This window comes from Gouania willdenowi, chromosome 7 (genome assembly GCF_900634775.1).
Source record: "Gouania willdenowi chromosome 7, fGouWil2.1, whole genome shotgun sequence".
Classification (NCBI taxonomy): domain Eukaryota; kingdom Metazoa; phylum Chordata; class Actinopteri; order Blenniiformes; family Gobiesocidae; genus Gouania; species Gouania willdenowi.
The window spans coordinates 23,607,544-23,621,200 of record NC_041050.1 but is presented as its reverse complement, the minus strand read 5'-3'; the positions used below and the strand labels follow the sequence as shown (position 1 = coordinate 23,621,200).

The following is a 13,657-nucleotide window of genomic DNA, read 5'->3' as shown; positions in this document are numbered from 1 at the left end:
TCCTTTACTGCAGTGTTTCCTCTGCATGGGCAGTGTTCATGCATTTTAAATGTTTGCCTTTACTGTGAAGCTCGTACTACATGAGGTTGAATGTAGGGCTCAACAGAAAAAAAAATTGGAAAATATTAAACACTTGTTTAGGCCTTTCTTGTTGTGGTGTTCACAGTGAACTCCACATCATTCACATCTACAGCTTTTTTTGAGGTCACTGTAAAATGTTCAAACTGCACCATATTATTTGAGGAAGGAATTTAGAATAAGCTGATTCATGGATTTAACGTTAATGATTACTTGCAATATTTTGCGCTTTGTTTTTAAAGCCAACACATTTGTTGCTAGCATCCTTTAAAGTTGTGCTGCATTAATTTCAGGTAGCTGATTTAAGAGCTTTTGGTTTCAGTAGGAAAGTTGAATGACATTCATGTTGTCTCACTGCAGCTTTAACATGAGTTCAGTACATGGGTGTATAGTGATGCTTTAATAGTTTCAGAGTGATGTTGTGGGCCATCTGTGCATGAGCAGTGACAGAAGCAGTTTGCTGACTGAACAATCACAGACAAAGTAACTTTTTCTCTCCATTTATTTATTTTACAAAGTCTCCATAACTTCAGCGTCTCTCTCAGAAGTTCCTGCAACATAAAAACAGAGAAAAATCAGCTTTAAAGAAACAAGCAGACCAACCCTTTTCTCACATAACCTGCCCTAAACAGGATACTGTGAGGACGCAAGCAAGCACCGCGTTCAGTGCGCACTTGTCTGGATACGAGTCAAAGTGTGTTTCAGTAAATCTGAGCACTAAAATGCCTTCTAAACCAAGGTTGAGACGGAGCACAGCATGAAAACAAAAGGTTCACTCTAAAGCTCTCAAAGCGCAGAAATAATGCGAAGAACCGTAGGTCACGTTTCATCCCTGGGCAATAGATGCCCACATAGAAACACATCCAAAGTTTTGTTCCTCTGAAGAATCATTTAATTTGCTTGTCTGCTTGACCTCGGCAGGACGAACACAGATGAACCAATCAGAGTGAGCAGTAGGCTGTGTCCTGGTCTGTTTACCCCTCCCCTTTTTGATCCCCAACTACAGAGCCGCTAATGAAAGTTCAAGTGAGGAGTTTCTCCCTGAAAGAAACTTTAAAAAACAAGTCCGGGAAAGATGAAATGTTTCATCTTTTAAAGGATTTGATCGAAACCCAAGCTGTGGAAAATGAGGCGATATTCTGCCTTATTGTGTAGCAAGTGTGCACCTAACTTTAATTTTGTTTCAGTTTTTCATTTTGAGTCAAGCAAAAATAAAAATAAAAACTTTTAAGACCTTTTAATTTGCAAGTCAACATTTTTGTTTGACGTTAATTGTACTTTGAACAAGTTTACTAAATTGTTTACCTAAATTTCAATAAAATGTTTAAACAGTACTTTATCTTAAATTATGTTTTACTTTATCATTTTTTCCATGTTTAGGGCAATGTTTTTATGGTAAATTGCTGTTAAATAAAACTCACAAAATAGTCAGAATAATCTAAGTGAAAAAAAAATTGTCACAAAGTCTTGGTTTGGCAAAATCAAATAAAATTGTGATTTGATTTTTTTTCATATTGCCAACCCTGCTCTTCAGTGTGATTTGTCACGTCAATGCTGTAACTACGCATAGCCCTCTGTGTTGACGCCTCAGCCATGAATTAGGCTTCAGAGTCTGTCAGCTAATTGATTTATTTTTTGCAGTTAAGGGTGTGCGATATGACGATATTAGATTGTTAAGGATCTTAACATGACGACGATCTCCCAAATCACGGAGATCATAGAACCGTCTGTAGTTCACATTTTAACCCTTGCGGTGCCGTGTCTGCATCTTATGTCTGTGGTCCATACACAGAACATCCAAAGGTTTTTTTCTCTCTGCCAAATCACACCATTTGCTAGTCAGCATGTCAGCATTACAGATTATTAAGCGCTTAAATGGGGCAGAAGTACGCTCTGCTGCCCCTCCCCCCCAGTGCACGGACACAGTTATCTGTGCTGCTTCCACTGTGTTAGTGACTGTCAGAGGCTCAGTGCAAATGTCTGTCTGTCTAACTCCATCAGTTCTGAGTGTTGAAACACTGAAATATGTTTAAGAAAACACTGCATGTGTTTCTCTTCTACAAACTACTTTCCTCAACTCAAAGCTGCCCTGAAAAAAGCAACACTACATGATTTAATCACATTTCAGTCTTAATGAAGGAAAAAGTCAAAAGTGACAAAATGTTATTGTGCTGCTAGTGATTAATAAAAGGGTTTTTGTGGCATTTTTCTCCACTGACTTTGACCCATCATTGTTTTTCTTGTAAAACTATTGAAATAAATAATAAATGAAGTTTATATCACCTATTGCCATTCTGAGGAAAAATATAGAAATATAAATATTGGTTCATATCACCCAGGTCTAATGTAACCAAAGCAGTAACGTTTTATCTTGTAATGGATATTATTGTCCAAACTGTGTGAAATGAGGCGTTCAAAGACTGCTTAATGTAGGATTTTATTAATATGAGTGTGTTACCTCAATAACAAATAGAAATCACTAGACTGATATGCTGCCTTGTTATGTAGCAAGTGATGCTAATGCTACACTACTTTAGTTAAACAAAGTAAAAAGATAAAAAGACTGACTAAAAGAACTTGTCAGCCTTTTGGTTTGATGTTAATTGTACTAGGAACCAGTTTGATGAATTGCTTACATACAATTAAAAAATTCCTTTTTTCCCATTTAAGGCAATGATTTTAAGAAGGTGATTTGGTTTGTTTTATTGGTAAATAACTTTAAAATAGTCTAAATAATTTGAATGAAAAAAATCGTGATAAAACTGTGATTTCACAAAGAAAAAATCGTGATGTGATATTTTTCCCATATTGCCCACCCCTATGTGAAGTATTATTATTAAATGATGCATTTGCATTGCCTTGATTTTAGTGAGAGCAGCACACAGTCAGAGCCAGAAATGTAATACGGTTTTTTGGCTTCCAATCATTTTAAATATTGTGCATGTTTAGTCCAACGGTTTGGTAATAGAGTGAAGAGGTCAGAGTGTTACAACTCCTAAAATCACCCATAGGATCCTACATTGAGCATCAGGGAGGGCTTCTTACTTTGCAACAATGGTGTCGTTCTTGGCCAGCCTAAGGATGGAGTCGTCAGACTCGCCCTGAGAAGAGAACAGGAAATGTCTTCACGAAGAGTCATGACTCAGTCAGACTTGGACAATATGAGTCAGAAAGCTGTGAAAAGACCTGCTTCAAAATAAAGGGATGCACTCACCATCCTGCGGATGGCGCCACAGATTGCGTAAGTCTTGAACTGACCGTTGAAGCGCCCTGTGACTTTGTCAACCTGAGAAAGAAAGTTATTAAAGTTACCACATTACAATGACAACCTCACTCAAAGAACAAACTTAAACATTCACATTTTAGAATTTAAATATTAATCAGGGATCAGATTAAACATCTTAAAACATCAATATTCACTCTACTTAAAGCTGCAGTTTGTGGAATCCTCTCTCCGCTCCGTTTTGAAACCGAAATTTAGCCTCCCTTATCGGTATATTTTGTGAATGCTCTTAGCGACTTTTTCTCCATAGAAACTAGTGACAAATGTAGAGACTTCATTTTGTGTTGTTAGATATTTTTCTGGTGTCTTAGAGATTCTAACATGAATGCACTCTGCAGTTACTGCCGAGCAGCGGACAGGGATGCACCGATATGAAAATGTGTGGGCAAAGCCGTAAAAAAAATAAAAGTTTGGCCGAATACCGAATGCGGTGTTTAAGTTTTTCACTATTTTTGATTTATTTTAATAGGGCATAAACAGCCTAGAATACATTTTTAGACATATAAAGAAAGTAAATGTTTATTGAATATTGAAAAAGCACAACAAAGTTTTTCATTTATATTCGCCCGTCTTTTTTTTTTTTTTTAAATAATCTAATTTATTTTTAAAGAAAATATTAGTTTTTAGCTCCTGTGATAAAACAAAAATGTACGTCAAACATAAAGTAAGATACAATTAAAAAGCAGATATAAGTTGTAGTGACATGAATTATTCTGATGACTCCTTTTTAATTATTTATGTCATATAAAGATGTATGGGAGCAACATTAATGTCACTCAATTTCCTCTCAAGGGATCAATAATTTATTGAATCTGATCAGGTTTATTGATTAAGTTACGATCAACTTAGTTTAAATTCACCTAAATTAAATTATCTTGATGACATCATTCAAAATTGTAATGATTACACAAAACTAGACAAACACAAGGAAGCATCAGTTATTTCACCACTAGGGGTCAGAATATTTGACAGTATCAGAAGTTATCATTAAACTACGACGTTTAAGACTACAATCCCTGGCATTGATGGTCTCGTCCAAATCAACAGAACAACTTTTGCCATAGAACTTCTGTAGCTCTGGTGAGATGTTGTTCAAATGTAACATTCTAAAAACATCGCTCCAACTGACTTATTTTGCAAACCGGAAGTTCCCACAGAAACGGTTGTACTTGAGGTAGCTTGCTGACTGAATGTGTACCTATGAGGCACGGACAAAAGGATGGAATAAAAAGAACTTAAGGACAACATGGACAGTTATTCTTATTAGCCAGGCACAACAGCTCAAACATTGAGCAGGTGAAGATGATTACAGCTGATCACGGTTTCACGGAGCCCCGCTGCGCTACACGAAAAACAGATGGAGCTTTACAAGCACAGCCAAGTTAAACGGGCACTGGTGGCTCTGTATTTAGGAGTCAGTGATGATTTGTCTTGTTCAATGCAGCCGGGACAGGGCAATGCGCCTAATAAGCCGTCCCCGGAAACATTTTCCCCATAAATAAACGTTCTTCGCCCCACGGTGACGGCGTTCCATGCCTATTCTGTCCATTTCCGTGTTTAATCGTTTTCAGTGGTTGATTCTGTCCACGATTCCGTAAATGCGGATGTGCCTTTGTGTCAATCCTCAAATTAAATGCTTAAGAAATCTGTGCGTTGGACACCACCTCACTGCACATTGTTTGATTGCGTCATGCGCTACTATTCGGCCTTGCTTTTAACTCACTCCACCAAAGGCCGAATGTGGCTTTTTTTTTGCAATATTTGGCCAAGTATATTTTGTAGCTGAATATTTGGTGCATCCCTAGCAGCGGCAGCTGCTGTCAGCTCCTCCCCGCCACAAGCACACAGAGGCGGCTGTCGCTCAGGGCAGACCGACAACCATCACACGATTTATTCTGTTATCACTATGTGTCCAGCGTGTGGGGCAGACCCTCCACAGTTACAGGAACCCGTGAGTACGCAAAGCGGTTCATTCTTACAGAGTATGTTTGAACCTTTTAACTGTTGCTTCTCCACCTCCGTCTGTCTTTTTCCACTATATTTGCCATATAACTGGTGTGCCTAACGCCGCGATGGAGATTTCTGCTGGAACTTCCGCCATTACAATTGGTACGTGAACGCGCCTGACTTAATACGACCAGCCAATAGTATACCAAAACGGCCCATGGACCACATGTGTTCGCAGAAAGATCTCTGATTAGCTGAAGTCCAGCTTCATGCTCCTGGATATATAAACTTAATTTACAGGGCCAGGAAAAGTTTAAGAGATTCACTGTCCACCCAGAACACTGGACTACGATATGCTCAATGGATTTTTGATCAGATGACACCAAAAAAACCTCACAGCAGCTTTAACTAATGTTAAATCTGACTCTTCACAGAAACCGTTAAAAGTGAAGTCAGACACAGCAGCTACCTCGCTTAGCATCTGCTAATGGAGATACATCACTTTTTTCCATGGGACCAGAGCGCGAAAAAAAAAGAAACAAGGAGTTGACATATACTTAAATACGTAAAAAACACAATATAATAAGGTTGAATAAATAAATTAGGTAACTTAACTACCCAACGGGCAGCTGCAACTCAACATGCAATACAGGGTTCCCACACTTTTTTACAATGATTTTTCAAAACTTTTCCAAAATATTTTACCAAATTTTCATGACTTAGTTCTGAACCAGTAAGATCTAGTCTACCAAAAATGAGCACGGCTTTCCAGTGTACTAGTTTAACAGAGGTCTGAGAGTGCGCCATGGTTGGTAGCAAAAATGTGGCACAGGGACTGCAAGTTGTGTCCATTACATATCTATAGCATTGTATAATGGCAAAATTGCCTTTGATACCCATTTTGCAATATTCTTTAAATAACGATGCATCAGCTATGAAATGTAACATTTAACATCAACAAACTAGGTGCTACCATGTGTAATTATAAGATTACAATTTACAATTAGCTGACACTCTTATCCAAAGCAATGTACAACACAATGTGTTAAGGTTAAGGGACTTGCTTAACATCCCATAGTAATCGCAAAGGTTGGATTTTAAGCATTAAAATAAAAGGCTATATTTCAAAAACAGTTCAATAATTCCATTACTTTTCAAGACTGGAAAATCATTTTTTCAAATTCCATAACTTTTGCAGGAATTTAATGACCGTGGGGACCTTGGCATTAAGTGGTTACCCTGTTGGCTAACACTATACCCAGTTTGACTGAATGTTTATGCACATGTTGAATTTTTGCATGCGCACATATCAGTAGCTCTGCAATTGGCTTAAAAGTGGCAGGTCGCCACAAATAAATGTGTGAGAAACACTGTACAGCACTCAGACTAACAACGTTACAGCTAAATGAACACACTGTGGTTGGAAATACAGAACTCACAACACTTGTGAATGCTGTAATAGTACACAGGATGAGCTCCCAGCTGGTGCTGTTTAAATCGTGAATTCAAAAAAGTGACCCAACTGTTAGCCTAGCTAGTTTAAAAAACAGTCATTCTATTTGATGTTGTTTCGGCCTTTCAGTGTGAGAGCAGAGGCTCTTGCTCCAAATATAGTGAACTCTAATAATGTGAACTTAATTGTTAGACTGACCAAACACTGACGTTTAACCTAAACCAGAGCCTCAGTCTTTTTGTATCAAATGTTCCAAATTCAGTTTCAGAATAAAATAATTTCTGTTTTAGCAACTTTCCCTGACTTAATGGAATTACTGACATTTATTATGGATTAAATGTGTAAAATCTTCTAAATGTATTTTAAAAATGCTTCAGAGGTGGTAGTGTAAGGTTTGATTATACATATGAACAGTGGCTTTTTAAAACACATTATTGGCCTGTTTGAAAATACAGTGGCAGCCTGAGTGCTTCCTACATACTTGTAGATGCAACTATCCGTTATATTTCCCTTTCAGGAAATGTATTACTCAATTCCCACAATTACAATCGAAGGCCCTTCTAAACTTAATTGAACAGCGACTAATCTTGCTCGCCCTGCATATCCATCTAACGCAGGCCCAGCCATACCTCAGCGATGTTTATCTGAATGGAAGCGTGATCTTTGGCTCCAATGATCCTGTTGCTTGCAGAGCTGCAGGAGAAAAACAAAATCACACATTTTGACCTTTCATTACCATTAATTTGAAGTAATTTTGTTCATCATTGTCATTGTGTATTTTTCTGATATGCTGTGTTTTTCTTAATACTGTGTTGCGTATTCTTGCTTTGTTTTATCTTATTTAATTGCACTCACTCTAGGGGGTGCACACAAAATTAGGACGACGTAAGCTCTTCGGAGTACAACGACAAATCATATTTTAAAGGAATAAATACTGCGTAATATACCATTTTCGTGGGACGTAGAGGTCCACGAATTCTCCAGCGTCGTTCTGCATGATAATGGTTCAAGAAAATCTGAAGAAAAACAGAAAAAGCAGACATTTATTGCCCAGTCAGCTCCGTTAACAGGATAACTTCCAGGATAAGCTTTAAATATTCATTACCGCCGAATTCAACGAATTGCAGTGTCACCACATACAGAACAGATCCAACATGTGTGAATTAAGTGGTCTAAATCACTACCAAAGTGCGATACACGTATTTCTGCAGTTCTCAAAGACAAGCAACGTTAGCAGCTAGCTGCTAAGTTAGCATGCAGCAGCTCCAACCGCGTGTATCCAACATTCAATCCAATATACAATCAAACCGCACCTCAAAGCGAACCACAGCATTACATACAACTACATAACTTCGTATATAAAGAGGAGAGTATAAAAAAAATGACTAAAAAGCCAATATAAGACGTTAAAGGGTTTTAAAGAACAGAGCACGATTGAAACCTACCACACGCGACAAATGGCCGACCGGAAAGGAAGAATGAGTGACCCGGAAGTGTCGATCGTTTCAAACAACGGAAACTCAATGCTCGATTTTACACGATGTAAAATCAGTCATAAAAACAACCTCTGCGATGATCATGTAATTTATAAATCAGCGACCCAAGTAGTCTGATATAATTATTGGATAAATCGAATTTGAAATACATTTTTAAACTTATTGAAGTAATGGAAAGTGAATGCTATTTTGCTTGCTCTTTATTTTTAAATTATTTGAGTAGACAATTTGGATAAAGACTATTATAAAGCACTGGTTCTCAAACTGAGATCCGAGGCTATAAAATCGTGCAAAAAAGTACTTATTTTTCAAAAATGTGCACATTTTTTGTTTATTGGTAATACATTAAACACATTTGTGTTTTATACAAGACTATAGTACAGATACTCTTAAAGTTAAGTACTACTCCAAAGATCTTAAATGTTCAAATAATAGATCATTCCTGTGGTATTTAGAGACACAAATGGCAGTAAATTGTGTTTAGTTGGTGTGAAATCTTATGAGTGGGTGATTGACAAATGTTTCTAACCTAAAGAGTCTCTGGTTCATAACAACCCTGCCTTTATGATGTGTCTAATTTAGAGTTGCAGGCTGTAGCTATTGAATATTTTGGTAATCAAGTATTCTATTGATTATTCCATTGATTAATTGAATTGTCTGGATAAATTACAGTTTATTATAAATTAAAGCTTCATTTTAAATATACAACAGAAAATAAGACCAATAACTTAATAAAACAGATTTACTTTTCATGTATTTATTTTTATCTTCTTTGGCATAACTTTAAAATATAGAAAACAAAATTATATATTTAAAATACAGGGTTCAATCTATTGTTATTTATTTATTGCTACTATTGCATTTTATAGCAATATTGCTGTTGCCTATACTTCATGGCTGTTATGTTTTTGTCCTGCGCTGTGACTGATTAAATGAAATGTAGACATGTGTGTAATGTTTTTTTCAGCCGACATGCGGAAGTGATGGTGTCAGAATAAAAGCATACGGGGAGAGCGAATATAAAGCAGACACATGATCTATCACAGAGAGTGATACATCATTAAAAGCCTTAAAAAAGCTACATAAAGATCAAGTTTTGGTGTTTTTTTTAATTTCGACATGAAATTGCTGAGCAGGCCTGTCGTGTTTGAAAAACATAATCCTAAATGACCAGCAGAGGTCCCCACGTCCTAACAAACAATATGAGACACCAAATCCCTCCTGAAATATGATCAGACTAAGATGAACTTTTTATGGCTCGCAGTGTTTACTTACATTACATGTTTATTCAAACACGCACTTTTATGAACTCATATCAGAATGAGAGTGGTGATGTGGAGACACGCTAGAGATGTCCCTAAAAGGTAAAAAAGAGCTGTGTCCACATTGCAGCAATTCTGTACTGCATTTGTATCCCGAATCAGATGATCAGTCATTCCTCAAACTCTTTACACGTTGTGAAGGTCTGATGTTCTCTCTACTGAAGGCATCGGCTGTCATTTCTTTCAGCAAGGCTGGATCTTTACACTTCCTGAGACGTAAATCACAATCATGTATTTGCTCCCCTCATACACTTCAGAGGCTACAATTAATCAGCTGGTTTTCGTGACATATATATTTCATGGTAGTATTAGTAAAAGTGGTCAAAGATTAGATCCAATATTTTATATTACAAAGTATTCATATTTTTTGACATTTCTATGAACAAAAAAAGTGCCACAATAACAATTAGAAAAAATATCAGGCACATTTAAAATATTGTATATACAGTAACTGACATTATGTATAATAGTACATTAGCAAGTTTTAAAATCATAATTACAAAGTAAAATGTTAAAATCAACATATATGCTTGTTTTTTTTAGACAACAGTCACAACTATAGCATAGAGGAACATAGACATCACCTGAGCAAGTTACTGTGTGTATTCACATCATGCAAAGGTCCCTAACTGTAAATGCTACTTGTCTCTCATTCAAGGCATAAGCCACAATAAAAGCAAATTTCAATGTTACTGTCACCAATAGAGACAAATAGTCAAGCAGATGAAGTGGGATTTCAATAGATGTCATGGTTCGCCCTTTCTAAAATGTATAAATATTCGTCTAATTTCATCCTTGTTAGTGTTTAAATCAAGTGTTAGTCAGTATATTTAAAATGTACAATATGTCAGAATTGAGAATTGCTCCTACCACTACGGTGTTCTTGTTGTCCACTCACACAATATGCACATGATGACATGGAGCATTACTTCCAGGTTCCTTGGGAAAACAATGTCAGAATAATCCTGTCTATAATTCAAAGCCACACTGTTGCAGTGTCCTTTTAGCCTCTTCTGTGTTGTGTTAATGCAGACTTGACTCATACAGTCAATTTCCCATCTGTGAACTTTGACCTAGGTCTTTCACCCAGTTGTTACAGTAATTTAATTTCCCATTTAAAGTCAGTGATACATTGATTATTGGTTTAAAGCATATGAATGTGCGTGTCCAAAAATTCATTTTAAAATCCTATTTCAAATCCTATTTGCCTCACGCCGACCTGGAGCGTGTCATTCATGCTTTTATTACGTGTCGCTTAGATTATTGTAACTCTCTGTACTGCGGGCTCGATCAAACTTCCATCCGGCGTCTGCAGTTGGTTCAAAACGCAGCGGCGCGTTTGCTCACGGGAACGAGGAAACGTGAGTACATAGCTCCTGTGTTGGCCTCTCTGCATTGGCTTCCAGTCAGTTTTAGGATTCAGTTCAAGATACTGTTGATGGTTTTTAAATGTCTGAATGGGTTGGCTCCATCCTACCTTTCGGAGCTTTTGTTGATACGTGATCCAGGTCGAACACTGAGATCCTCCAATCAAATGACTCTGGCGGTGCCAATAGCTAAGCGCAAAACCAGAGGAGACGGAGCTTTTACCGTAGCGGCTCAGAGTCTCTGGAACAGCCTTCCGCTGAATGTCAAAATGGCCCAGTCCATTCATGTTTTTAAGTCATTGTTGAAAACCCATCTTTTTGCTTTGGCTTTCAACACAAGTTGAGCAGATCCCATGTATTTTATTATGATTGTTTTATGCTGTATATTTTGTGACTGTTTTTACATTGTATTTTATAATGTTTGCTGTACAGCACTTTGGGCAGTTGTAGCTGTTTTGAAATGTGCTTCATAAATAAACCTGACATTGACATTGACAAAAGACTGTTCATTTCTTTTAGTAGTTTGTTGAACAAACACTCTTCACAACATATAGAACTATTTCCTCTTAACTCATTTACTCCAAATTCTGCTGACTCGTAATGCTTTTGGTTGGAAAAACACTGAAAAATAAACAACCTGCACTCGGCCACGAACATTTTCTTTATCCTTTGTTTGTATTAAATTAAACTAGACAGAAAGTTGGTTTGGAAATACATGACTCTGATTTGGAAGGGAGTACGTTTCAGAAAGAGAGTTGTCCCCTCATGTATTGAAGAACTTAACTTTAACTCCCACATTGACTGTTGTATTGGTTACTATGGTTACTGTTTGTGTTCCTCCCTGTGTTAAATGTTTATATAATGTGAGTACATGTAACAACTGCACAAGCAGGGGACAAGTATTGTATGTATACTCAACATTTCCTTGACTTCATGAATGGAATAGAAATTACTTAACTTAATATCAGAGTACACACACACAGAAAAAGTATCTTGGCTGTCCTGATCTGGTAACTCAATACCAACAAAATTCATACACCACAACACATTTGTTGTCACATTACAAAATGTCACAAACTGTCTTCAAGTACAATTACAGTCACAAACCATTTCTCTTCCTGGGAGATCTTGGGTGACCTTAGTTCCTGTGGGTTGTTGCTACAGTTGACCTGCTTTTGTTTAGCATCATTGTAGGAGGCGTGGTTAGGAGAATTAAGTGTAAGACACAATTTGTACCAGCAAACGACATGTCGTCTTGCCGCTAGAGCTGCTGGCGTAGGACGGCCCAAGAAGCGGCGCCCTCTGAGAGCGCAAGGCATTGTGGGTGTTTTTGGTTATCGTTTGTTGTTTGGGGCTGTACGGTCATCATGTGTATCAAATATGAAGCACTTTGAACTTTGCATTCTGGAGTTGTAAGCGTTTTCGTATATCGGCGTAGTTATGGCGAAGGATTTTCCTGTGTGATTATAGGCCCCTCCCACTGGCCATGATGGGTAATTTGGTCATAGAGCGTTGTTTATGGATGGACAATCATCGTGTGTATCAAATATGAAGCAGTTTGAACTTTGCATTGGAGCGGTATAAGCATTTTCCTATTACAGCGTGTTGATGGCGAAGAATTTTCCAGTGACATTTTAGGCCCCTCCCACTGACCACAGTCTGTTGTTTCTTCAATAGGAATTTGCTCCCCTCTGTGTAGGTTCATCCTACAGTGTTTTGAAGTCAACACGACATATCGTCTGTCCGCTACAGCTGCTCGTGTAGGACGACCACAGAAGCGGCGCCCTCTGAGAACGCAAGGCATTGTGGGTAAATTGGTTATCGTTTGTTGTTTAGCTCTGGACAGTGATCGTGTGTATCAAATATGAAGCAGTTTGAACTTTGCATTCTGGAGTTGTAAGCGTTTTCGTATAACGGCGTAGTTGTGGCGAGGGATTTTCGTGTGTCATTATAGGCCCCTCCCACTGGCCATGATGGGTAATTTGGTCATCGAGCGTTGTTTATGGATGGACAATCATCGTGTGTATCAAATATGAAGCAGTTTGAACTTTGCATTGGAGCAGTATAAGCATTTTCCTATTATAGCGTGCTGATGGCGAAGGATTCTCCCGTGTCATTATAGGCCCCTCCCACTGATCACAGCCTGTTTTTTCTTCCATAGCAATTTGCTACCCTCTGTGTAGGTTCATCCTACAGTGTTTTGAAGTCAACACAACATATCGTCTGTCCGCTACAGCTGCTCGTGTTGGACGACCACAGAAGCGGCGCCCTCTGAGAACGCAAGGCATTATGGGTAAATTGGTTCTCGAGTTTTGTTTATGGCTGTACGGTCATCATGTGTATCAAATATGAAGCAGTTTGAACTTTGCATTCTAGAGTTATAAGCTATTTCCTAGAACGGCGTCCTGTTGATGCTAACCGTGTACATGACCTTAAATGCCACCGGTCGAAAACACAAGGCATGATGGGAAATGTTTCAAAGCAGTCATGACCAAGCTTGGGCACATGTCCTTTGTGTGAAATTTGAAGCTGATCGTAGTTTGTGTGCCAGAGTTATGGAGATTTGGACATTTCTGCGTGCTAACAAAAATTAGCATTGCATTTTTGTGGCGGCGCCACGACCAAACCGTGACAGATACGCAAATTCTTTCGATAACTTTTCATCTTCAATGGGTCCTATGTGGTGTTGCCAAGTTTTAAGCGAATCGGAT

General features: G+C 37.9%; 1 protein-coding gene across 1 annotated transcript; it reads right to left on the bottom strand.

Moving 5' to 3' along the window:
• Window positions 1–562: 562 nt before the first annotated feature.
• rps21 (ribosomal protein S21) lies at window positions 563–8,276 on the bottom strand. The gene is made up of 6 exons (XM_028454101.1): window positions 8,207–8,276; window positions 7,709–7,777; window positions 7,391–7,454; window positions 3,293–3,364; window positions 3,124–3,179; window positions 563–629 (listed from the first exon to the last, which is right to left on the bottom strand). Exons 2-6 carry the CDS (start codon window positions 7,756–7,758, stop codon window positions 620–622), a joined length of 252 nt encoding a protein of 83 aa, XP_028309902.1. The 5' UTR covers window positions 7,759–7,777; window positions 8,207–8,276; the 3' UTR covers window positions 563–619.
• Window positions 8,277–13,657: the final 5,381 nt, after the last annotated feature.

Coding starts and splice junctions, on each gene's coding strand:
- rps21 (XM_028454101.1), bottom strand. CDS start 7,758: ATGCAGAACGACGCTGGAGAATTCGTGGACCTCTACGTCCCACGAAAA. Junction 7,455..7,708: donor CTCTACGTCCCACGAAAATG/GTATATTACGCA, acceptor TTTCTCCTGCAG/CTCTGCAAGCAACAGGATCA. Junction 3,180..3,292: donor GTGGCGCCATCCGCAGGATG/GTGAGTGCATCC, acceptor TTCTCTTCTCAG/GGCGAGTCTGACGACTCCAT.